Genomic DNA, 23,899 nt, shown 5'->3' on the forward strand with positions numbered 1-23,899 from the left:
CTTTCCTAGGTGGTAAGGACTTCTGTGACTGAACATTCATTCATTCAGTTAATTTTTCTCCCATGTATTATAAAGCTATACATTATTATAGAAGGCAGAACTTATTGAGGAGAAAAGTCAGCTAAAATCTCAGAAACCTAAATCTAAACCTATTTGTATGTTTTCAAATTCTCTTATAATCTTCAAACACATTTCTTGAAGAGTTTGTTTATATTGGCACTGTGCCAGGAGTGGAGAATTCAAAAATTATGGTTCATAGTCTGGAAAATGAGTATTATTTAAGAAAGCTAGCTACATACACCCGAATGCCAAAATTCTATCTAGTTTAGTGTGTGATTGTCAAGTGAGAGCTTTAAGCAAATCTTGCTGAACTAGGAGTGAGGAAAGGGTGGGGGTGCTCCAGCCACCGTGGTGTGGAACATAGCAGTCAAAGGAAGACTTGTGGGGCTCATGGAGCTTGAAGTACATCTTAAAGATCCTTAATGGTATGTGGAACAGCCTTTGAACTAAATTAGTTACGAAATGCCCTAATGTCACCATAGTATGACAGTTACATAAAACAACAGCCTGTGATTGGTCATTTTCCATATTCACGTTGGGAGTAGCTTTTTAAGAATACTCCAAGTTTTTAAGTTTGGGGAAAAGGCATTATCACATGAACTCCATTTTATGTCACTTTCTAACAGAAGTAATTAGTGAATGATGCTTTGCAGAGCAGGCAGATGGCCCCCATGGTTTCAAACAAACTGAAGGGTTTTTGGTCAACTACTGCAAGTTTGCTCTGGAATTTGCTCTGGCCTCTTTCCTCTTATCCCTTCCTCCCCCATGTCTGGCCTGCATTCTTTACCTTATTCCCGGGAGACCACGCTACAGGGCCCAGCTGATAAGGGAGCTGTTGCCCCAGCAGCACAATCAGGAGGCAGGTACACGTCTCCTGTGCCAGGTTTTTGTTTTGTTTCCCTGATTTGTGTTTGCTGATAGACAGGTCAGATACTATACACCCAGCAGGTAATGAGAGGCGTGAGTTGGAGTCTGGTCATCTCACTAACGTCCCAGTGCACACACCGGGCGGTTTCTGTTTTAAAGGCGAGACTGCAGTGAGAGACAAGGGTCAAAGTCCCTGGAAACTGCCAGTTGTCTTACTCTGAAATGGCTTCCCTTTCTGGAGCGTTGCCAGGTGTAGAAGAACATGGATGTGACTTAAAACAATGTGTGTTATGTTCTTGCTGCAATCCCAGTCTGGAATGTTTGCCCTTGGCATGTCCAAGAGATGACACAGGTGATTTGGAAATTTATATGTTCTCATGCAAAAGAAGGCTGAGATAACAAACTTGCCCAGTGAGAAATTTGTGGAACAATGTGTTTGCTTCTTATGCTGTGGCATTCTTAAATTTGAGATTCGAGTAATAAGTTTAGTCAGATTTAATTTTTAAAACATTTATATAAATCCACAATTGTAATATTGCCAACATTAATTAAGATCTTGAGTATATTTATACTATACATACTATTTCCTTTTGAAATGGGCCTTAAAGAGTTTTGCGTCCTGGAAGGGAATGGCAAATGTTGAATTTTAAAGAGCCATCAATTACCTTCATGAAAACAATGTAAATAAATAAGCAATGAAAGATACTTTTAGGTTAGTCATTTAGCTTGGGAAGCACTGCATGATTGCACTTAATCAATAATTTCTTTGATGCACATTTAAAAATGATTTGGAGAAATGTGTGCATATTGTATAACATCATTATATCATACATGTGTGCATACATACTAATATCTGTACACATGCTCGCTTACACATACATATGTGAATTTATTTTCTTCAGTAGACACGATCTCAGTTTCAGGGATCCCGTTTCTGATTTTCCTCCTCAGCCATCTGAAGCTAGGATCAAGCAAGTTAAGGGAAGTATTTGTCAATCCCCATTAGCTGATGGGGAATCTTGAACCTTTAGAGAATATTCTGGCTTCAAAAATACTTCATGTTTACATCTTTAGTTTTTTGTTTTGTTTTGTTTTTAAAGATGTGGGTACAATTCAGGGTTAGGTACATATGTGGTCACCATACAGGTAAAGTTTGGGCCTCCCTTTGGTCCTCACTTTGTCTGGTTTGAGATCAGGTATCCTTATTGTTGATGTTGTGTGTCGTCCGTGTCCCCCTGCCCCCAAGGCAGCAAAGCTATGTATATCCTTTTAGTATTTTAACTCCCGATACTGTACATAAATCACTCAGATGCAAAGGAGTGAAATCGAAGGGCATGTCTCTTTCTCTTTCCCTTGCAGGGAGATATGGACATGATGGTCTGGGGCGTGGACCTGGCCTCAGTTGAGCAGCACATCAACAGCCACCGCAGCATCCACAATGCCATTGGAGACTATCGCTGGCAGCTGGACAAAATTAAGGCGGACCTGGTACTTTCAGTATTTCATTTCAGAGTCTTCAGAAAGCATACTGAAGGATTGTATGATTACTCTATCCCAGGCATTTTTGTCTGAGACATTAGGCTATAATTTATTTCCTAAGAGATTGGACATTTTTAAAAATTCCATTTCACAAATGGGGCAGTGGAATCAGCTAGCCCTACTGCAGACCGTGTTACACTTAAAGAGTCGAGCAAGAAGGCTAAGGGTGTGCAAACACTTGTTTGTTTGCAGTTTGTAAATAAGTGTCTTTGGAGTGGTAATTTGTTTCTGTGGAAAACAGAGCCTCTCTTCCAATAGAGAAAAGAAAGTGCAACAATCACGGATGATAGTTTGTGTCACTAGTGAGTTCTTTCCAAGGTGAAAATTGGAATGCATTTCTACTGAAGGAAATCATGTCTCATCCTGACACCTTTCCCGGGATGAAAAAAGTCAGACTTGAAACTGGGTTGAGAATTACAGCATAAAATATGAATCTGATCTTAAGTGCTTGGTTTTCTCCCAGATCTCTGCCCTTTTAAGTCACTAACTTTTTCACTTAGACCAAAGCTATTCATCCTTACTACTACTTCTGGGTTTTTCTTCCTTACTTTTGTCCATCTCAATACCTGACCAACCTCTTCCTTCATTTCTCTAAGATCTAGGGACTCCTAAATCATATTTTCAAACCTAAGAGAAAATGTTGTAACAAGCCTTTAAGCGACTTTGATCAGAACTTTAGTTTGTGGAGATGGCACTGTCAGGTCAATGAGGGTTTGTCTTCAAACCACATGGAAGTGAAAGTTTTCATAGAGCAAATACTTCTTTCTACTGAGCCATCTGAGACCAGTGTCTGACAAAAAGGAGGTTTGGAAGGACTACTTTTGTATGCAAATCCACAAGAGGAATTAAATAAGGATGTGCTTTTGTCATCTTCCAGCGAGAGAAGTCTGCGATCTACCAGTTGGAGGAGGAATATGAAAACCTTCTGGTAAGCTCACTTATTTCTCAAGTGTACATAGTCTTCGTTGTTTTTTATTCAATTCAGTTTCGTGAATACCAAGCACTTTCTGGGGCTGAGGTACCTGAAGGATTGTTTGATTACTCTATCCCAGGCATTTTTGTCTGAGACATTAGGCTATAATTTATTTCCTAAGAGATTGGACATTTTTAAAAATTCCATTTCACAAATGGGGCAGTGGAATCAGCTAGCCCTACTGCAGACCGTGTTACACTTAAAGAGTCGAGCAAGAAGGCTAAGGGTGTGCAAACACTTGTTTGTTTGCAGTTTGTAAATAAGTGTCTTTGGAGTGGTAATTTGTTTCTGTGGAAAACAGAGCCTCTCTTCCAATAGAGAAAAGAAAGTGCAACAATCACGGATGATAGTTTGTGTCACTAGTGAGTTCTTTCCAAGGTGAAAATTGGAATGCATTTCTACTGAAGGAAATCATGTCTCATCCTGACACCTTTCCCGGGATGAAAAAAGTCAGACTTGAAACTGGGTTGAGAATTACAGCATAAAATATGAATCTGATCTTAAGTGCTTGGTTTTCTCCCAGATCTCTGCCCTTTTAAGTCACTAACTTTTTCACTTAGACCAAAGCTATTCATCCTTACTACTACTTCTGGGTTTTTCTTCCTTACTTTTGTCCATCTCAATACCTGACCAACCTCTTCCTTCATTTCTCTAAGATCTAGGGACTCCTAAATCATATTTTCAAACCTAAGAGAAAATGTTGTAACAAGCCTTTAAGCGACTTTGATCAGAACTTTAGTTTGTGGAGATGGCACTGTCAGGTCAATGAGGGTTTGTCTTCAAACCACATGGAAGTGAAAGTTTTCATAGAGCAAATACTTCTTTCTACTGAGCCATCTGAGACCAGTGTCTGACAAAAAGGAGGTTTGGAAGGACTACTTTTGTATGCAAATCCACAAGAGGAATTAAATAAGGATGTGCTTTTGTCATCTTCCAGCGAGAGAAGTCTGCGATCTACCAGTTGGAGGAGGAATATGAAAACCTTCTGGTAAGCTCACTTATTTCTCAAGTGTACATAGTCTTCGTTGTTTTTTATTCAATTCAGTTTCGTGAATACCAAGCACTTTCTGGGGCTGAGGTACCTGAAGGATTGTTTGATTACTCTATCCCAGGCATTTTTGTCTGAGACATTAGGCTATAATTTATTTCCTAAGAGATTGGACATTTTTAAAAATTCCATTTCACAAATGGGGCAGTGGAATCAGCTAGCCCTACTGCAGACCGTGTTACACTTAAAGAGTCGAGCAAGAAGGCTAAGGGTGTGCAAACACTTGTTTGTTTGCAGTTTGTAAATAAGTGTCTTTGGAGTGGTAATTTGTTTCTGTGGAAAACAGAGCCTCTCTTCCAATAGAGAAAAGAAAGTGCAACAATCACGGATGATAGTTTGTGTCACTAGTGAGTTCTTTCCAAGGTGAAAATTGGAATGCATTTCTACTGAAGGAAATCATGTCTCATCCTGACACCTTTCCCGGGATGAAAAAAGTCAGACTTGAAACTGGGTTGAGAATTACAGCATAAAATATGAATCTGATCTTAAGTGCTTGGTTTTCTCCCAGATCTCTGCCCTTTTAAGTCACTAACTTTTTCACTTAGACCAAAGCTATTCATCCTTACTACTACTTCTGGGTTTTTCTTCCTTACTTTTGTCCATCTCAATACCTGACCAACCTCTTCCTTCATTTCTCTAAGATCTAGGGACTCCTAAATCATATTTTCAAACCTAAGAGAAAATGTTGTAACAAGCCTTTAAGCGACTTTGATCAGAACTTTAGTTTGTGGAGATGGCACTGTCAGGTCAATGAGGGTTTGTCTTCAAACCACATGGAAGTGAAAGTTTTCATAGAGCAAATACTTCTTTCTACTGAGCCATCTGAGACCAGTGTCTGACAAAAAGGAGGTTTGGAAGGACTACTTTTGTATGCAAATCCACAAGAGGAATTAAATAAGGATGTGCTTTTGTCATCTTCCAGCGAGAGAAGTCTGCGATCTACCAGTTGGAGGAGGAATATGAAAACCTTCTGGTAAGCTCACTTATTTCTCAAGTGTACATAGTCTTCGTTGTTTTTTATTCAATTCAGTTTCGTGAATACCAAGCACTTTCTGGGGCTGAGGTACCTGCTTGGCAAAAGGACCCAGGAAATGTACTTAGGGGCTCATAGATGCTAATTTTGTTGCTGTTGCTGAGTTTTCTTTATAAATAAAATTTTAAAGTTTTTTTTTCTGAAGAGGATACCTAGTGCTGCTCTATTTTCTTTTTCTTTTTTTGACATTTGAAATAGACTTTGTAAATTAAAAAATGAGCTTGGACCAGGTGTGGTGGCTCACTCCTGTAATCTTAGCACTTCAGGAGGCCGAGGGGGGAGTATTTTAGTAACATAAAGGAAGAAGGCTAGTAATATTAGGTACCTAAATATTTGATGTTTGATATACTAAGAAATATATTACAATCAAGCTTTTTAATTTTTTTGTGTTGGAGTCTGTCACCAGGCTGGAGCGCAGTGGCACACTCACAGCCACCCCGGCGTTGACCTGCTGGGCACCGGTGATCCTTCCACCTCAGCCTTCCAAGTAGCCGGAACCACAGGCATGCGCTACCACGCCTGGCTAATTTTTGATTTATTGTAGAGACGAGGTCTCACCAAGTTGCCTGGGCTGGTCTCAAACCCGTGGGAGCAGGCAATCCACGCACCTCAGCCTCCCAAAGTGCTGGGATTAGAGGCTGAGCCACTGAGTCTGGCTAATTTTATTTTAATAGCTTTGGGAGTACAAGTAATTTTTGGTTACATGGTTGCATTGTATGGTGGCAAAGAAGTCTGGGGTTTAATCGATGAATTCTACAGAAGAACACCGTTCATCTGCAGGTTGTAATTTTAATGCTGCTTTTGAACTTCCTGTGCAGAAAGCATCCTTTGAGAGAATGGATCAACTGCGACAGCTGCAGAACATCATCCAGGCCACGTCTCGGGAGATCATGTGGATCAACGACTGTGAGGAAGAGGAGCTATTGTACGACTGGAGCGACAGGAACACCAACATCGCTCAGAAACAGGAGGCCTTCTCTGTAAGCTCCCCCATGTAGTCTTAGACACTTGCCTCGAGGTGTTGCCTTGGAAGGATAGGGAAAGTGAGTGGCCTTTTAATAGTTCATCAAGTTTATGTGGCTTGTGCCTATAATCCCAGCTACTTAGAAGGCTGAGGCTGGAGGATCCCTTGAGCCCAGGAATTCCAGACCAGTTTGAGCAACATAGTGAGACCCTGTCTCTAACAGGGGAAAAAAAAAAAAATTAACCAGCCACTTGTAATTCAGCCTCACATGAAGTGGGCATGAAAAACCCTCCTGAAAACTTTTCAGTGAGTTAAGAGGGGAAATATATTGTTTGATATCCCAGAAGACAGTAGTTTGTTTAGATGGGGTAAAAATTGGTTCCTTCGGGTAACCCAGGGTATGTATAGCATTATAGTAGGTAGATTGAAACCTGGAATTTGAAAACCTCAGGATAGGTTGTAGCTCAGTCTCTCTTCCTGTGTGATCTTGGATAAGCCATGCCACTGGTCTGGCCTCAGCCACAATCTGTCCTGTATCAAACATTCTTTCTAGCCTAAAAATGCTGGCCAGGCACAATGACTCACACCTGTAGTTTCAGCACTTAGGGAGGTCAAAATGAGAGGACTACTTGAGCCTAGGAGTCCAAGACCAGCCTAAGCAGCATAGCAAGACCTCATCTTTACAAAAAATGAAAAAATTAGCTGGGCATGATGGCATGTGCCTGTATAGTCCCAGCTACTCAGGAGCCTGAGGCGGAAGGATTACCTAAGACCAGGAGGTTGAGGCTGCAGTTAGCTGTGATCATGACACTGCACTCTGGCTCTCTAGCTTGGGCAACAGAGTGAGACCTCGACTCAAAAAAAAAGACTGTGCTTCTTGAGGAAAACATAGCATGATTCTATTTTATTTTATTGCATTGTTCATTTCCAAAATGCAGTTCAGTATTTAACTTTCTTTAAATACTATTGGAATGATGGACTCTTAATGGTGACTTGCTCTAAAGGATTTGGGTTTTTTTTTTTTGTTCACAGATACGCATGAGTCAACTGGAAGTTAAAGAAAAAGAGCTCAATAAGCTTAAACAAGAAAGTGACCAGCTTGTCCTCAATCAACATCCAGCTTCAGACAAAATTGAGGTAGGTTTCGTGAGGTTTATATTTTTTGTCAGAAAAAAAAGGAAACTTTTCATAAAGTAAGACTATACAAATGAATAATTCTTATCCATCATAAAGCCATGCCAACTTTATTTTCTATTTTGGGGACAGTGTCCAAGGCCAAGGGTTGGCAAACTTTTTCAGGAAAGGACCAGATAACCAATATTTTAGACCTGTGGGTCACTTTGTCTCTGTTACAGTTACTTAACTCTGCCATTGTAGCGCAAAAGCAGCCATAGACAATATGTAAATAAATGAACATGTCTGTGTTCCAGTAAACTTTGTTTATACTTAAAGGAAGTGGGCCAGATTGACTGTGCTTGAGGCTGACATTAGCTGGTAGCACTGGTATGATTATGTAAAAAATCGAGACTTCCATCTCAGTTTGTAAGAGTCACTGCCTTAAGCCTCCCGAGCCCTTTGCTAGCATGCCTTGAACCGCTGCACAACCCAGCAAATGTCCAGGAACAGGGCTTAGTGCAGCAGAGAGACCTGTCTTTGGTGTTCTGATTGGTCAGGAGCTCTGCTGTTCGGGTAATAAATATTTTGACTAGTACTCCTAATTTACTTGTGAAAACTAGTCTACTTGTTGAAATTTAATTTCAATCATACTAAGAGTTCTCTGGTAGGAAATTCCCTTTTTAATTTTTAGAAAACAGGTTTGCTTGACTTGTTATTAGATAAAAAACATCCCATTTTTCATTCAGGCCCATGTATCTCTTGAGGAATATTTGCATCTGTATGACTGTGCAGGGTTAGTGTGGCTGATGTTTTCTCATTTCAGGCCTATATGGATACTCTGCAGACACAGTGGAGTTGGATTCTTCAGATCACCAAATGCATTGATGTTCATCTGAAAGAAAATGCTGCCTACTTTCAGGTTTTTGTTCTTAAAAATAATCATTTCATTATCTCTTATGTCTTAATACCTTATCTTTTGAGTGTGTTTCACAAAGCACTGAAAACAATCTTGAAAATATTACATAAATCCTATTTATTAGTTTTTAGTGTAGAGGAGTATAGATTTGAACCTGGTCACCAGTACTCATAGTCTCTTGCTGTCACAAGCACAGATACTTTCTGCTCTAACCTTCTCCTTTTGCCACCTGTCAAAGAGAGGCTTAGGGAAGATAGCTCTTGAAATGGAACTACTAGGTGATGATTACTTATTGAGTTGCTTTTAATTGGGATCACTCTTATCCTTAGTTTTTTGAAGAAGCGCAGTCAACTGAAGCATACCTGAAGGGGCTTCAAGACTCCATCAGAAAGAAGTACCCTTGTGACAAGAACATGCCTCTGCAACACCTGCTGGAACAGATCAAGGAGCTGGAGGTATGGCTTCACCCAGAACCACAGCAGCCTCACCTGGAGTGGGAGGTGACAGCTTACACTGTTGATTGGTATTATTTTACAAGCACACCTAGAGTCCTACCAAGTGTTTTCTTTATCTTTCAGTGGCTTTTTTCAAATTGAACTTCTTTATTTGCTCAACTACTGTTGAGAATAACTTTTACTTCAACCTGAGTAATTTGCTGAAAACAAAAATGGAGTGAACACTGATACTTAACATGACAGTTCCTTTGGGAAAGCATACTTCACATTTTATCAACATAGACCTTTCACACAGGGTTATTCTTTCTTGCCCACTTAATTCATGACTGGGTAGCTTCTGGAGACTCTCATTTTGAAGGGTTCTCATATTCCCTGCTGACAAATTTGTGACTTTTTACAACTTACGCGACCCTAGTGATATTTAATTTGTAATAACATAGTAGATACATTAATACCATTTGAAGATCTCCTGTAAAACTTATAGCATACCTATGTTAAAGTATGATTTTATTTACAATTGCAGAAAGAACGAGAGAAAATCCTTGAGTATAAGCGTCAGGTGCAGAACTTGGTAAACAAATCCAAGAAGATTGTACAGCTAAAACCACGTAACCCAGACTACAGAAGCAATAAACCCATTATTCTTCGGGCTCTCTGTGACTACAAACAAGACCAGGTGTGTACTCGGTCATTCAGAATGATATAAAAGTTGTCCCTTTCTTTACATTACAGATTTTTGTCAGACACAAAAGCAAAATTTACTAGGTTTTAGTAAGCACTGTAGTCAATGTCTTTTCTTCTATGTGTAAAGCAGTAAGCTGTTGAACAAAATGCAGCAGCTCTGTTCTGAATCATATGAGAGCTGTCAATAATTAGGACAATAGTTATTTTTAGAATTAAAAAAATTTTTTTAAGGTTTCATACTTCTTTCTTCTCGTATGTAAAACTCATCTGTGAATCTTTAAATTTCTGACAAAAGACATGAGAAATGATGCTATTGTTCTGCATATAAAGTGAATGTTGCTGAGTGTGGTGACTCACGCCTGTAATCCCAGCACTTTGGGAGGCAGAAGCGAGAGGATTGCCTGAGACCAGTCTGGGCAATTTGGTGAGACTTTGTGTCTACAATAAATAACTAAAAAATTAGCTGGGCATGGTGGCATGTGCCTGAAGTTCCAGCTACTTAGAAGGCTGAGGTGGAAGGATTGCGTAAACCCAGCAGGACAAGGCTGTGGTGGTCATGAGCGTGCCACTTTAAGCTGGGTGACAGAATGAGACTCCAACTCAAAAATAAATAAATAAATAAAATAATAAAGCAGTGTCATTGCAAATTGTATGCAGTAATTGGATGAATCCTGCAGGCTCTGTAGTAAATATAAGCATGTACATAGATTACTTGTTTTTAGTAATTATTTGTATGGTTCCCACAGTTCTATTATAAAATTATGCAGGATTTAAGATGTATAAAATGTGATCAGTAGGTTAGATAACTTTTATAAAACAATGGCCAGCCGGGCTCGGTGGCTCAGCCTGTAATCCCACGCCTTTGGGAGGCTGAGGTGAGTGAATTGCCTGAGCCCGCGGGTTCAAGACCCGCCTGGGTAGCGAGACCTCATCTCTACAATAAATCAAAAAAATCAGCTGGGCGTGGTGGTGCATGCCTGTAATTCCGGCTACTCGGAAGGCTGAGGCGGAAGGATCGCCGGAGCCCAGCAGGCCGAGGCTGCGGTGGCCGGGAGTGGCCACTGCACTCCAGTCTGGGCGACAGAGTGAGACTCCAACTCAAAAAAAAAAATGGCATTTATTCTGCCATGTGGAAATGTTCTCAGAGCTTGTGTGGTATGGAGAAGTAAGAATTAAGTTGAAATGGAGATTGAAATACATAAAACTCAGCTGAGTGTGGTGGCTCATGCCAGTAATCCCAGCACTTTGGGAGGAAGAGGTGAGAGGATTGCTTGAGCCCAGGAGTTTGAGACCAGCCTGGGCAACATAGTGAGACCTCACTAATAAAAAATTAGTCAGGTGTGGTGGTAAGCATCTATAGTCCCAGCTACTCAGGAGGCTGAGGCTGGATGATTGCTTGAGCCCGGGAGTTTGAGGCTGCAGTGAGCCATGATCGTGCTACTTTACTCCAGGCTGGGAGACAGAATGAGACCCTGGCTCAAAAGAAAAAAAAAAAAAATAACACACTTTTTATATACCTTTTAGGCTCATACATATTGTTTAAAGCATCAATATTTTTGAGTTGAATAATGATATAGGCTTCATTTAAGGGGAAAAATAAGACAAAAGCTTTATCAGCTTGCACATTTTCATCTCTGTCTTCGATGAAAAAGATGAAAATGTGTACCTAAGAGTAAAACCAAACCAAAGGGTTACTTGCCTTACAGAAAATCGTGCACAAAGGGGACGAGTGCATCCTCAAGGACAACAATGAGCGCAGCAAGTGGTACGTGACAGGCCCAGGAGGCGTTGACATGCTCGTTCCCTCTGTCGGGCTGATTATTCCTCCTCCAAATCCGCTGGCCGTGGACCTCTCCTGCAAGTAAGTCATCAGAGTACCTGATAGCATGAATATGCATGGGGAGCAAGAGGGCAAGTGCTGATTCAGGATGCTTAGACACTTGATTCCTTGGGATAATAGTCACCTCTTAAGAGAAGGGAACCTTGCAAAGGTTCCCTTCACTTTGTTTGGCAATGTTGTGTTGAAGACAGTGTTGTTACTGGAGGATAAAAAGGAATGTCTGTCTGTGTAGGAGGGCAGAAGTGAATGACACTTGTCACGCACACTGAAGGCATTGTTTTAGGGTTCTTCTTTCCTTCTTAGGAAATCAGTCTTCTTACATGTGGTCACAAGTAAACGATGCCTTTAATGTCAATATTTGTTCATCTGTAGGTAGAACATTTGCTTTACAGATTGTCCATGGCAGATTCTTTTAAAAACCTAGTGTGGAAATCTTCAACCACACACAGAATAGAAAGAATGGCATAATGAACTCCTGTGTGCTCATGACCAGGCTTCAGCAGTCAAGCGTCTGATGTGCCTGCCATCTTGCATTAGACCTCTGTCAATTACAGAGTTGCAAATAAGACAATCACAAAAAGTTGCATTGTGCATTTCAGCCAATAATGTAGATAATCGTGAATGTATTTTTGATGAGTCAGTGAATCCAAATCCATTGACTGTTTTGAAAATTGTACACATACCTATTACTTTTGTAAGTGATTGTTTTAGTTTTTATTGCAGTGTTGTAAGCATATCTGGGTTTCTCGTTTGGGATGCAGTGTGAAAGCTTGACTCTAGTGTGTTCTCCCTTTGTTCCTCCTAGGATTGAGCAATACTATGAAGCCATCTTGGCTCTGTGGAACCAGCTCTATATCAACATGAAGAGCCTGGTATCCTGGCACTACTGCATGATCGACATTGAGAAAATCAGGGCCATGACTATTGCCAAGGTATGTCCTCAGTGCTACTCATGGAGGGAGAGCCACGCTGTTCCCTGCCATGTGCATTTCTATCAGTGAGACCTTCTACCTGCGCAGCTGATGTTTTTGTATCTCATCAAGCAAGTCAGCACAGCCTTTCTTAAAGGTTATGGTCCGTCCAATAGAGAATGGGAGGAATGAGCACATGACTGATTATGGGACAAAAAGACACTACTAATTCAAGTGACCTTACACGCCAGAAGTACCTGTGGAAAAGGCATGTGGTCCTGTAAGCTTCTGGATCCTGTTCTCCTTAGATGTAATGGCAAGTTAGGTCACAAATGAGTAATGGGCTATCACAGAAATAAAAGATGGGATAGAACTCTTCTTGGAAAATCACCCAAAGCACTACTTACTCTAAATCAGTGGTTTTCAAACTGATGTATAGACTCTTAGGTAAGGGGGCTGAGGAGGGGAGGTCCTTTAGTGGTGACAGAGATAAATGAAAGAGCCACATAATTAATATATTTTGGGGTCCCTCCAGCCCCTTTCTCTTTTTAGTCAGCTGTCTTGCTTTGCTCTGCTTTACATTTGGAGCTTCTGAGTAATATTTCATTGAAGAAAAAAATTCTGTAGGATAAAAAATTGTCAACTCACTGCTGTGGTTCTTGGGAGCAACGTCTAAACCCTCAAAGACCTTTTCTGTCTTTATGGGTCGATGGTGATTGTTACCTTGAGCCCCATCCAGTGGGAGACTTTTTTCAGCCGATTCTTCTTGGTTGCATTGTGGGGACAATCGTAAATCTCAAATCACTTCTGCCTGGTTTTCTTCCAGCTGAAAACTATGCGCCAGGAAGACTACATGAAGACAATAGCGGACCTTGAGTTACATTACCAAGAATTCATCAGAAATAGCCAAGGCTCGGAGATGTTCGGAGATGATGACAAGCGGAAAATACAGTCTCAGTTCACCGATGCCCAGAAGCATTACCAGACCCTGGTCATTCAGCTCCCTGGCCACCCCCAGCATCAGACAGGTCAGCCTGGGACACCTTTCTCTTTCTCATCTTTTCTCTCTCTCGCTCTCTTTTTTTTTTTTTTGAATACATGCAGTTTTAAAAAGAGAGAAGTTTGTTTACCTAGAGCTTGTTTTAGAACCATTTCTTTGAAAGCTATCTATCCAAAGTCATTTACATACTAAATTTTCAGAGTCAAATCAAAGGAAGTAGGTATACTTTGATGCAGTATGGATGTTTTTTGAGGCCCAGCACATTGCTAGCTGGAAATTCTCTGATTTTTGTGGCTCTCACTTCTTTATACAGTAACTACAACTGAAATCACTCATCTTGGTACCTGCCAAGACGTCAACCATAATAAAGTAATTGAAACCAACAGAGAAAATGACAAGCAAGAAACATGGATGCTGATGGAGCTCCAGAAGATTCGCAGGCAGATGGAGCACTGTGAGGGGAGGATGAGTATAAAAAACCTCCTTCTAGCAGATCAGGGGTCTACTCATCATATCACACTGAAAATAAATGAGCTCAAGGTAGGTGGCCATTAGTATTTTGCCTGATTTCCTCATATATTTATTTTTATCTGCAAATGAATAAAAAACCTCCTGGCTAAATGTATATAGGCAAGAAACATTAATTTTAAAGAAAAAAGACTTCTGGGAGGATTTTATTTTTCTTCCCCATGTTTCTAAATTTTGTAGGTTATCAGGCTGGAGTTAAACCACCTTTGCTGTTAGTTTGAAGGTTGCTGAATTAGGCTACTCAAAAGTTTTTACAAACATTAATTTGGTTTCTCCATAGAACAACTATGAAATGGGTTAGATAGGTGGACTTAGACAAAGCACTGACACGAAGAGCTTTGATTGGTGGGATAAAATCTCAAAGCCATAGACAGAGCTGTAACTGCAGTCAGGTGTGTCAACTCCTAACTCAGTGATGTTTTCTGCTCAATCAAGCCTGACCACTGCATTGGAATGTCTAAAATATATATTCTAAGTAAGAGGGCCACATTTACGCAGTGTTAATAAGGCCATACTGAAGAAAGAAAGGAAAGGCCAACCTTTCTTTCTTGAATCCTTTACATTTAGTGGACTTTTAAAGGGCAAAAGTGGCAAGTATCACACAGCTACCATGCAGAGTACTAGCCTCAGGAACCCCACCTACCCCATACCCTTCTGAACTACCTGTAGACCAGGCACAAGGATGACTAATCCAACATAGGATGACTAACAAAATAACTTGGGCTTCACCCTCTAGCATATCAATCATTGTAAAGTTATATCAAACCTATTATAAAAACAAAAGGACCGTTTTCTCTTGCCAATGTTTACCTGTTTTAAATTTTCAGTTTAAGCTACAACCTAACTACGTCTCAGTCATTATGGCACACATGACTATGTGTGTGTGTGTGTATATATATGCACATGTGTATACACACACGTATATATATGCACATATGTATACACACACAATACATATGTATACACACACACACATATACAGTGGACTGCTATTTGGCAATCTTAAATAAAGAGAAGATATTGCTGTTTGCAGAAACATGGGTAGTCTGGAGGACATTAAGCGACTAAGGGAAATAAGCCAGACACAAAAACCAAAAAGGCAAATACTGCATGATCTCACTTTTATGTAGCATCTAAGAAGAAAGTCAAATACATAGAAACAGAGAACAGTGCTTATCAAGGGTGGGGAGGAGGAGGAAGTGGGGAGATGAAGGTCAAAGGGTATGAACTTGCAGTTATGTAGGAAGAATAATACTAGAGACCTAATGTACAGCAGGAGGACTCCAGGTGATAACACTGTACTGTATACTGAAAATTAGCAGAGAGTAGATTTTAGATGCTCTTACACATACACCAAAAAAAAGTAATTTTGGAAGGTGATGAATATATTAATTCTCTTACCTATAGTAACCATTTCACTATGTATGTGTATATCAAAGCGGCATGTTGTACACCTTAAATATATACAATAAAAAATAAATGTAAAAAAATCACAGCTAAATCACCAGAGCTTTCCTTCTTATTTGACAGAGTGTGCAGAATGATTCACAAGCAATTGCTGAAGTTCTCAACCAGCTGAAAGACATGCTTGCTAACTTCAGAGGTTCTGAAAAATATTGCTATTTACAGAATGAGGTATTTGGACTGTTCCAGAAACTGGAAAATATCAATGGTGTTACAGATGGCTACTTAAACAGGTAAACTCAACTAACACTAATCTCAGATATTTTGCTTTTCTCAAGCTTCATTTTGTCAGATTTCGTTTACTTAGATGCTTGACTTACTGGAGGCTTACAACTTCTCTTTATACTAGAGATTTACTTACATTTTAAAGGATTTTGAGAGAGAGCGTTAATTCCACTATTCCGAAATACAGTTTCTTAGCACTAAGGTATACTCTAAGGGCTAGAACTTGAGAATTCTTTAGTGAATGCAAAATGTCGGTCTGAGTTGTGATGGAGAAAAAAGTTACTGCTTCTGCAGCTCATCAAATGGACAAAATAAGCTGGTTGCAAGGTCTTGCCAAGTTACCCAAGCTGGTCTCAAACTCCTGAGCTCAGGCAGTCCCCTTGCCTCTGCCTGAGCTCAGGAGTTCGAGACCAGTTTGGGCAACTTGGCAAGATCTTGTCTCTACAGTAAAGCAAAAAATTAACCGGGTGTGGTGATGCATGCCTGTAGTTCCAGCTACTTGGAAGGCTGAGGCAGAAAGATCACCTGGACCCAGCAGGTCAGCCGTGTGTGTGCCACTGCACTCCAACCTGGGTGACAGGTGAGATTCCAACACACACACAAAAGCAAAATAGGCAAAATAAATTTTTATCTGCTTTAATATTCTTTTCTTTCATTTCTCCCAGTGAGAACCAACTCTTCAAAGTCTAATTATGTCACCAGCAATTTTATTTGCTCTTTCCAGCTTATGTGCAGTGAGAGCACTGCTCCAGGCTCTTCTCCAAACAGAAGACATGCTAAAGGTTTATGAAGCCAGACTCACTGAGGAGGAGACTGTCTGCCTGGACCTGGATAAGGTGGAAGCTTACCGCTGTGGACTGAAGGTAACTGGAAAGGTTACAACATGGCCCAGTTTACGAGAAGTAATTCAGGACCCAGCTCCCAGTGATAAAGTCTCTCTAGGTTTTCATGAGTTTTGAGGATACTGGATTTCAGTGGCCACGCATGGCTGACATCGGTTATCATCTCTAGAACTCTGTTTTCCAGAGTGTGTTAGCAGGAACTACGTGAGCACGTAATTTGTGGGGGGATTGGTTTGCGAAACGTAGAAGTTAACTGGTTTCTTTACTGTAGGACTTCTCAGAACCTTTAATATGTTAATATACATTTTAATTATTCAGGAACGAAATGTCAGAATTGTGCTTTCTCAAACTAATTTATACATTGAGTCCTTTTTAAACAGGGTAGCACAAGGAACTAGATCACTGGAACAAATTCAAATGCAGTTCAGTAAATAGACTTTCCTGGATTTATTGTTAGCACTTTAAATTATGAATATTCTAAAATCTATATAAACTTTTTTTTCATGTTTGGTGACTTATAGTGTAGCATACAGTGGGAGAAGGGATTAATTTGTAGTAATTTTGTTTTCTTCTTGCAGAAAGTAAAAAATGACTTGAACTTGAAGAAGTCATTGTTGGCTACCATGAAGACGGAACTGCAGAAAGCCCAGCAGATCCACTCTCAGACTTCACAGCAGTATCCACTTTATGACCTGGATCTGGGCAAGTTCAGTGAAAAAGTCACACAGCTAACAGACCGCTGGCAAAGGATTGATAAACAGATAGACTTCAGGTGTGCCAACCTTGTTCCCTATTTTCTCCTCTTTTGATTTTCCCAAGATAATGTCACTTGAAGGGAGCACTATAAAAAACAAAGTTTTGTTTTGTGTGTTAGGCCTGATAGGTGTGTTTTTCATGGACTGCCTGGAGGCAGCTTTGTTTGAAATGGAAAGACGGGGTGTCACAATAGTCAACCCTATACATGCCAGATGCCATCCAAGGTCTTAGAGAAACAGAAGCCACTTCAATGGCTCTTTCATGTCCTATAAACCTTTATTGTGACTGTTGGAAGGAGTAGCTGCTTTAAGTGGGTATTCTCCAAAAATTTATGAAAGTTAACTCTTATACAAAAGAAGTGCCTTTCTTCAAATGAGCATCTAAAAAATCTCTAGAATTGCTTTGCTTGTTCATTTTATTAGCAGAATTTTTTAAAAAATCTTTATTGAGATATAATGCATATACCATACAGTTCACCCACTTAAAGTGTACAGTTCGGTGGGTTTTAGTAGTTAGAGTTGTGCAATCATCACCATAGCCTGAGTTTTGAGCATTTTCATCATCCCAGAAAGAAGCCCCTTACCCTCTGGCAGTCACTCCCCGTGACCTCCCAACGCCCAGCCCAAGGCAAGCTCCAGTCTACTTTCTAACTCTCTGTATTTGGCTGTTCTGGACATTTCATATTGCTGGAATCATATAATTTGTGGTTCTTTTACTTAGTGTAATGCTTTCAAGGTTCATCCATGTTGTAGCATGTTTCAGTACTTTATTTCTGTTGTATTTTATTTTTTTGACTTCTTTTTTTTCTTTTTGAGTTGGAGTTTCACTTTGTCGCTCAGGCTGGAGTACAGTGGCACACTCACGGCTACCCCAGTGTCGACCTGTTGGGCTCCAGCAACCCTTCTGCCTCAGCCTTCTAAGTAGCCAGAACCACAGGTGCATGCTATCATGCCTGGCTAATTTTTTTTTCTTTTAATTATTTATTGTAGACACAAGATCTTGCCAAGTTGTCCAGGCTGGTCTCGAATCCATGGACTCAGGCAATCCACTTGCTTTGGCCTCCCAGCTGCTGGGATTACAGGCCGAGCCACCGAGCCCAGCCTTGATTTCTTTTTATGGCTAACTAATATTCTGCTGCTTGGCTATACCACATTCTGGTTAATCTTTTCATCAGTTGATGATATCTGAGTTGTTTCTAATTTTTGCTATGGTGAAAACATTGCTATGAACATTCATGTATGAGTTTTTGCTTGGGCATATGTTTTCAATTATCTTGGATGTATGCCGAGTGAATTGCTGGTTGACTCTATGCTATATATTTTAGGCACTGTTATTTATTTTAGGCACTGCCTAAAATATAAAATATAAAATCCCCTAAGCTCCTGCTTCTCTTCCCTCCCATCATTGATGAATTCTCCCTTGTTAGAGGGTATCCACTCAAAAAGGTTTAATATAAGGTTTAAGAATGAATTAAATAATGATTCTATTATATCTATTTTTACCCAGATTATGGGACCTGGAGAAACAAATCAAGCAACTAAGGAATTATCGTGATAACTATCAGGCTTTCTGCAAGTGGCTCTATGATGCCAAACGCCGCCAGGACTCCTTAGAATCCATGAAATTTGGAGATTCCAACACTGTCATGCGATTTTTGAATGACCAGAAGGTAAGCCAACCTGTCATTCCATAGTTGTTTTGGGATTAATTGGGTGTAAGCTGTGTTTTCCTCAGCAGTGCCTAGATTTGAAGTGATAAAAATTTAATACTATTCATACATTTTGTGACTGATTAAAGAATGTCCAGAGGAAAAGCAACTGAGATAGTTATGCAATTATGAACATAGAAATAATGTTATGTTCTTCTCATGTTCTAGTAAAACAACTTTATAAATTGAGTTAGACTAGAAAGCACTGCTGACTAGAAAATCACCTCTTCTAATTAAAAACAGAAGAGCTTCCTTCTGTTTTTTAAATGGAAAAAATTGCTCATCTCCTAAGCCGTAACTGTGAGACTATGAGGCCAGTACATGTAGTAATAAACTGAACAAAAACAACAAATAACCGTGGTAAAAGTGAAATAACATTGATTTTAAAATGTTTGTGTACCTTAACATTTGTAAATATTTTTTGTATAGAACTTACACAATGAAATATCTGGCAAACGAGACAAATCAGAAGAAGTACAAAAAATTGCTGAACTTTGTGCAAATTCAATTAAGGTAGGTTGGTTTCTTAAAGAATGTTGGTGTTTCATCAAGAATATATATTTTTAATTATTTTATTTTAAAAATGTGGGGTACGAATGAGGGTTAGGTACATATGTGGTCATCATACAGGTAAAGTGTAGGTATCATCAAGAATATTAACTGCATTATTTGCTGATTCATTTAAAAATTATTCTTGAGGATGGTGATTATGGCTTTTACATATTCTCTCCTGAACAAACTATAAAAGTTTTATTATCCATTAACTTGAAATCATTACACATGGACAATACCCATGCTGATGGCTAATCTTTATTCTTTAGACTGGTAGTATGTGCCAAATTATCCAGTCAGCATACAAAGATTCACTGCTTGGCTTAGCCATGTAATATTAGCTGCTTAGACACTAGTGGCACATTGTCTTTGGGGTTGGTCATTTGAAATGTAGCTGGATGGTTTAAAACTGTGGAACTGTAGCTGTTAGTGACTGCTTTTAACTCCTTGATGAATGTTTTTCTTAAACTTTGCTATTTTGCAGGATTATGAACTACAGCTGGCATCATACACTTCAGGACTGGAAACTCTACTGAATATACCTATCAAGAGAACCATGGTTCAATCCCCTTCTGGAGTGATTCTACAAGAGGTATGCATGTCATTATATATCTCTTAGAATCTGCTCCCCCCCTTTTCCCTGTCCCCTGCCTCTCTTCCCTTCCATCCCTGAATTCTCCCTGGTTAGAGGGTATCCACTCAGAAAGGTTTAATAACCCATTATACCCCCTCCAGTATGAGTCATTGATACATTTTCAGAAATGGTCAGGGTAAGTCTAAATCTGTTATTTAGAGTCTTTGCAGAAATTGGACTTATTCTGGGTTTGCTGAGGGAGACTTCTAAAAAGTGGAAAATCTACAGATGTCTCAAAGATAACTTCTCAAAGATGTCAGAGAACATCACCTGCTAGATAGTTGAAGGGAAACAGGCTACAGTGACGAGGATGGGATACAGTTGTTTTTGGCCTTTTGTTTGCCTTACTTCTAAGTTTTGGAATTAGCACACATGAAAGACGGGAATTCACTCTGTAAATTATAATTTCACTATCTTAGAAAATAAAAGTGCTTAAAATTGCAAAGGACTTTTTTTGAATTCTGTATTTTTTTTTTTCTTTCCTTTTCTCCAAGGCTGCAGATATTCATGCTCGGTACATTGAACTACTTACAAGATCTGGAGACTATTACAGATTCTTAAGTGAGATGCTGAAGAGTTTGGAAGATCTGAAGGTAATTTACTTACTTTATTTCCTGGGAGCATCAAAAAAGAAAATAGCACCTTATTATCACTGCCACATTATAACATGAATTTGGACATACTCCTGGTAAAACTGTATTTCCCCTAAACATTTTGTATAGTACAGTTTATTTGTAAGTCGGGTTAGTTCCATGCTCCAGTACTTTAAATGGACTTAGGTAATATTTGCAAAATCGCAGCTACTTTACTTTGCCAAAAAACAGCCATTTTATTTAATGTTTTTTAAGGAACTTGCTTTATCTCTTTGTGTTAAATTAAGGATGAGAACATTCTGGTCTAGCTGGATTTGAATTTTCATAATGATTGTTCACTTATTCATCATTTCTGATACTTGAATTGAGTTTATATGGAAACTTACTTTATATCTTGAGATAAAGAGAATATAATCATAAGCTTTTTATCTTGAAAGAAATTACCTCCTCTTACAGACGAGGAAGCTGAAACTCAAAGATAGTATATCATTTGTGAGATCATATGAGCATTGGTCTACAATACTTGCCAGCAAATTTTAAAAAACCAAAAAAGATCATATGAGCAGTTGATAGAATTATTATGACGAGAATCCAGATTTCTTGAATTTTTGTCTAGTAGTTCTTGTCTCATATTACTCTGTGTGTGTGTGTGTCTGTGTTTGTGTGCGCATGTGTGCGTATGTTTTTGCAGATGTGTAAAGAGAACTGAGGATGCACATTGGTCTGGGAGGGGGAAAGTACTTTTTTGGGATGTGAAGTGGTTTTTTTTTTTCAACGGTATTTCTGATTTTACTTCCACAGCTGAAAAATACCAAGATTGAAGTTTTGGAAGAGGAGCTCAGACTGGCCCGAGATGCCAACTCGGAAAACTGCAACAAGAACAAATTCCTGGATCAGAATTTGCAGAAATACCAGGCAGAGTGCTCCCAGTTCAAAGCCAAGCTTTCGAGCCTGGAAGAGCTAAGAAGACAGGCTGAGCTGGATGGGAAGTCAGCTAAGCAAAATCTAGACAAGTGCTATGGCCAAATAAAGGAACTCAATGAGAAGATCACCCGACTGACTTACGAGATTGAAGATGAAAAGAGAAGACGAAAATCTGTGGAAGACAGATTTGACCAACAGAAGAATGATTATGACCAGCTGCAGAAAGCAAGGCAATGTGAAAAGGAGAATCTTGGTTGGCAGAAATTAGAGTCTGAGAAAGCCATCAAGGAGAAGGAGTACGAGATAGAAAGGTTGAGGGTTCTTCTGCAGGAGGAGGGCGCCCGGAAGAGGGAATATGAAAATGAGCTGGCAAAGGTAAGAAACCACTATAATGAGGAGATGAGTAATTTAAGGAACAAGTATGAAACAGAGATTAACATTACGAAGACCACCATCAAGGAGATATCCATGCAAAAAGAGGATGATTCCAAAAGTCTTAGAAACCAGCTTGACAGACTCTCAAGGGAAAATCGAGATCTGAAGGATGAAATTGTCAGGCTCAATGATAGCATCTTGCAGGCCACTGAGCAGCGGAGGCGGGCTGAAGAAAATGCCCTTCAGCAGAAGGCCTGTGGCTCTGAGATAATGCAAAAGAAGCAGCATCTGGAGATTGAGCTGAAGCAGGTCATTCAGCAGCGCTCAGAGGACAATGCAAGACATAAGCAGTCCCTGGAAGAGGCTGCAAAAACCATTCAGGACAAAAATAAGGAGATCGAAAGACTCAAAGCTGAATTTCAGGAGGAGGCCAAGCGCCGCTGGGAATATGAAAATGAACTGAGTAAGGTAAGAAACAATTACGATGAGGAAATCATTAGCTTGAAAAATCAGTTTGAGACGGAGATCAACATCACCAAGACCACCATCCACCAGCTCACCATGCAGAAGGAAGAGGACACCAGTGGCTACCGAGCTCAGATAGACAATCTCACCAGAGAAAACAGGAGCTTGTCTGAAGAAGTAAAGAGGCTAAAGAATACATTAGCCCAGACCACGGAGAATCTCAGGAGGGTGGAAGAAAATGTCCAGCAGCAAAAGGCCACTGGTTCAGAGGTGTCTCAGAGGAAACAACAGCTGGAGATTGAGCTGAGGCAGGTCACTCAGATGCGAACGGAAGAGAGCGTGAGATACAAGCAGTCACTTGATGATGCTGCCAAAACCATCCAGGATAAAAACAAGGAGATAGACAGGTTAAAACAACTGATCGACAAAGAAGCAAATGAACGGAAATGTCTGGAAGATGAAAATGTGAAATTACAAAGGGCCCATTATGAACTCCAAAAAGCAAACAGTAGTGCAACTGAGACGATAAGCAAGTTGAGGACTCAGGAGCATGAACTGACACGCCTGAAAATTGACTATGAAAGGGTTTCCCAAGAGAGGACTGTGAAGGACCAGGATATCACACGATTCCAGAGCTCTCTGAAAGAGCTGCAGCTGCAGAAGCAGAAGGTGGAAGAGGAGCTGAATCGACTGAAGAGAACGGCATCTGAAGACTCCTGCAAGAGAAAGAAGCTGGAGGAGGAGCTGGAAGGCATGAGGCGGTCGCTGAAGGAGCAAGCCATCAAAATCACCAGCCTGACCCAGCAGCTGGAGCAGGCATCTATTGTGAAGAAGAGGAGCGAGGATGACCTCCGGCAGCAGAGAGATGTGCTGGACGGCCACCTGAGGGAGAAGCAGAGGACCCAAGAGGAGCTGAGGAGACTTTCCTCTGACGTTGAGGCCCTGAGGCGGCAGCTGCTCCAGGAACAGGAAAATGTCAAACAGGCACACTTGAGGAATGAGCATTTCCAAAAGGCGATAGAAGATAAAAGCAGAAGCTTAAATGAAAGCAAAATAGAAATTGAGAGGCTACAGTCTCTCACAGAGAACCTGACCAAAGAGCACTTGATGTTGGAGGAAGAACTGCGGAACTTGAGGCTGGAGTACGACGACTTGAGGAGGGGCCGAAGCGAAGTGGATAGTGACAAGAATGCAACCATCTCTGAACTAAGGAGCCAGCTGCAGATCAGCAACAACCGAACCCTGGAACTGCAGGGGCTGATTAATGATTTACAGAGAGAGAGGGAAAATTTGAGACAGGAAATTGAGAAATTCCAAAAGCAGGCTTTAGAGGTATTCACAAATATTTGATCACAGCTTCCCTGTTTCTCAAGTTATTCACCCATTACTGTCTAGTCTGAACTGTGTCTTGCTGCTTAGACGAATGC

General features: G+C 40.1%; 1 protein-coding gene across 3 annotated transcripts in view; it reads left to right on the forward strand.

The window, feature by feature from the left end:
* Window positions 1-23,899, forward strand: part of DSP (desmoplakin) — a 34,238-nt gene that overhangs the window by 4,914 nt on the left and 5,425 nt on the right. Inside the window, exons 4-22 of one of the 3 annotated variants that reach the window (XM_008067610.1) lie at window positions 2,287-2,415; window positions 3,344-3,394; window positions 6,339-6,500; window positions 7,517-7,621; window positions 8,424-8,519; window positions 8,846-8,971; window positions 9,495-9,647; window positions 11,362-11,516; window positions 12,301-12,427; window positions 13,233-13,434; window positions 13,720-13,946; window positions 15,465-15,631; window positions 16,348-16,486; window positions 17,044-17,237; window positions 18,728-18,890; window positions 19,359-19,442; window positions 19,966-20,073; window positions 20,610-20,708; window positions 21,510-23,804. In XM_008067610.1, the coding sequence (XP_008065801.1) occupies window positions 2,287-2,415; window positions 3,344-3,394; window positions 6,339-6,500; window positions 7,517-7,621; window positions 8,424-8,519; window positions 8,846-8,971; window positions 9,495-9,647; window positions 11,362-11,516; window positions 12,301-12,427; window positions 13,233-13,434; window positions 13,720-13,946; window positions 15,465-15,631; window positions 16,348-16,486; window positions 17,044-17,237; window positions 18,728-18,890; window positions 19,359-19,442; window positions 19,966-20,073; window positions 20,610-20,708; window positions 21,510-23,804 (4,782 nt within the window). The remainder of the gene's footprint in view (window positions 1-2,286; window positions 2,416-3,343; window positions 3,395-6,338; window positions 6,501-7,516; window positions 7,622-8,423; window positions 8,520-8,845; window positions 8,972-9,494; window positions 9,648-11,361; window positions 11,517-12,300; window positions 12,428-13,232; window positions 13,435-13,719; window positions 13,947-15,464; window positions 15,632-16,347; window positions 16,487-17,043; window positions 17,238-18,727; window positions 18,891-19,358; window positions 19,443-19,965; window positions 20,074-20,609; window positions 20,709-21,509; window positions 23,805-23,899) is intronic. The other 2 variants (XM_008067611.1, XM_008067612.1) reach the window with 2 other exon arrangements.

Source organism: Carlito syrichta, unplaced genomic scaffold, assembly GCF_000164805.1.
Source record: "Carlito syrichta isolate Samal-C Ts95f unplaced genomic scaffold, Tarsius_syrichta-2.0.1 Scaffold309723, whole genome shotgun sequence".
Classification (NCBI taxonomy): Eukaryota; Metazoa; Chordata; class Mammalia; order Primates; family Tarsiidae; genus Carlito; species Carlito syrichta.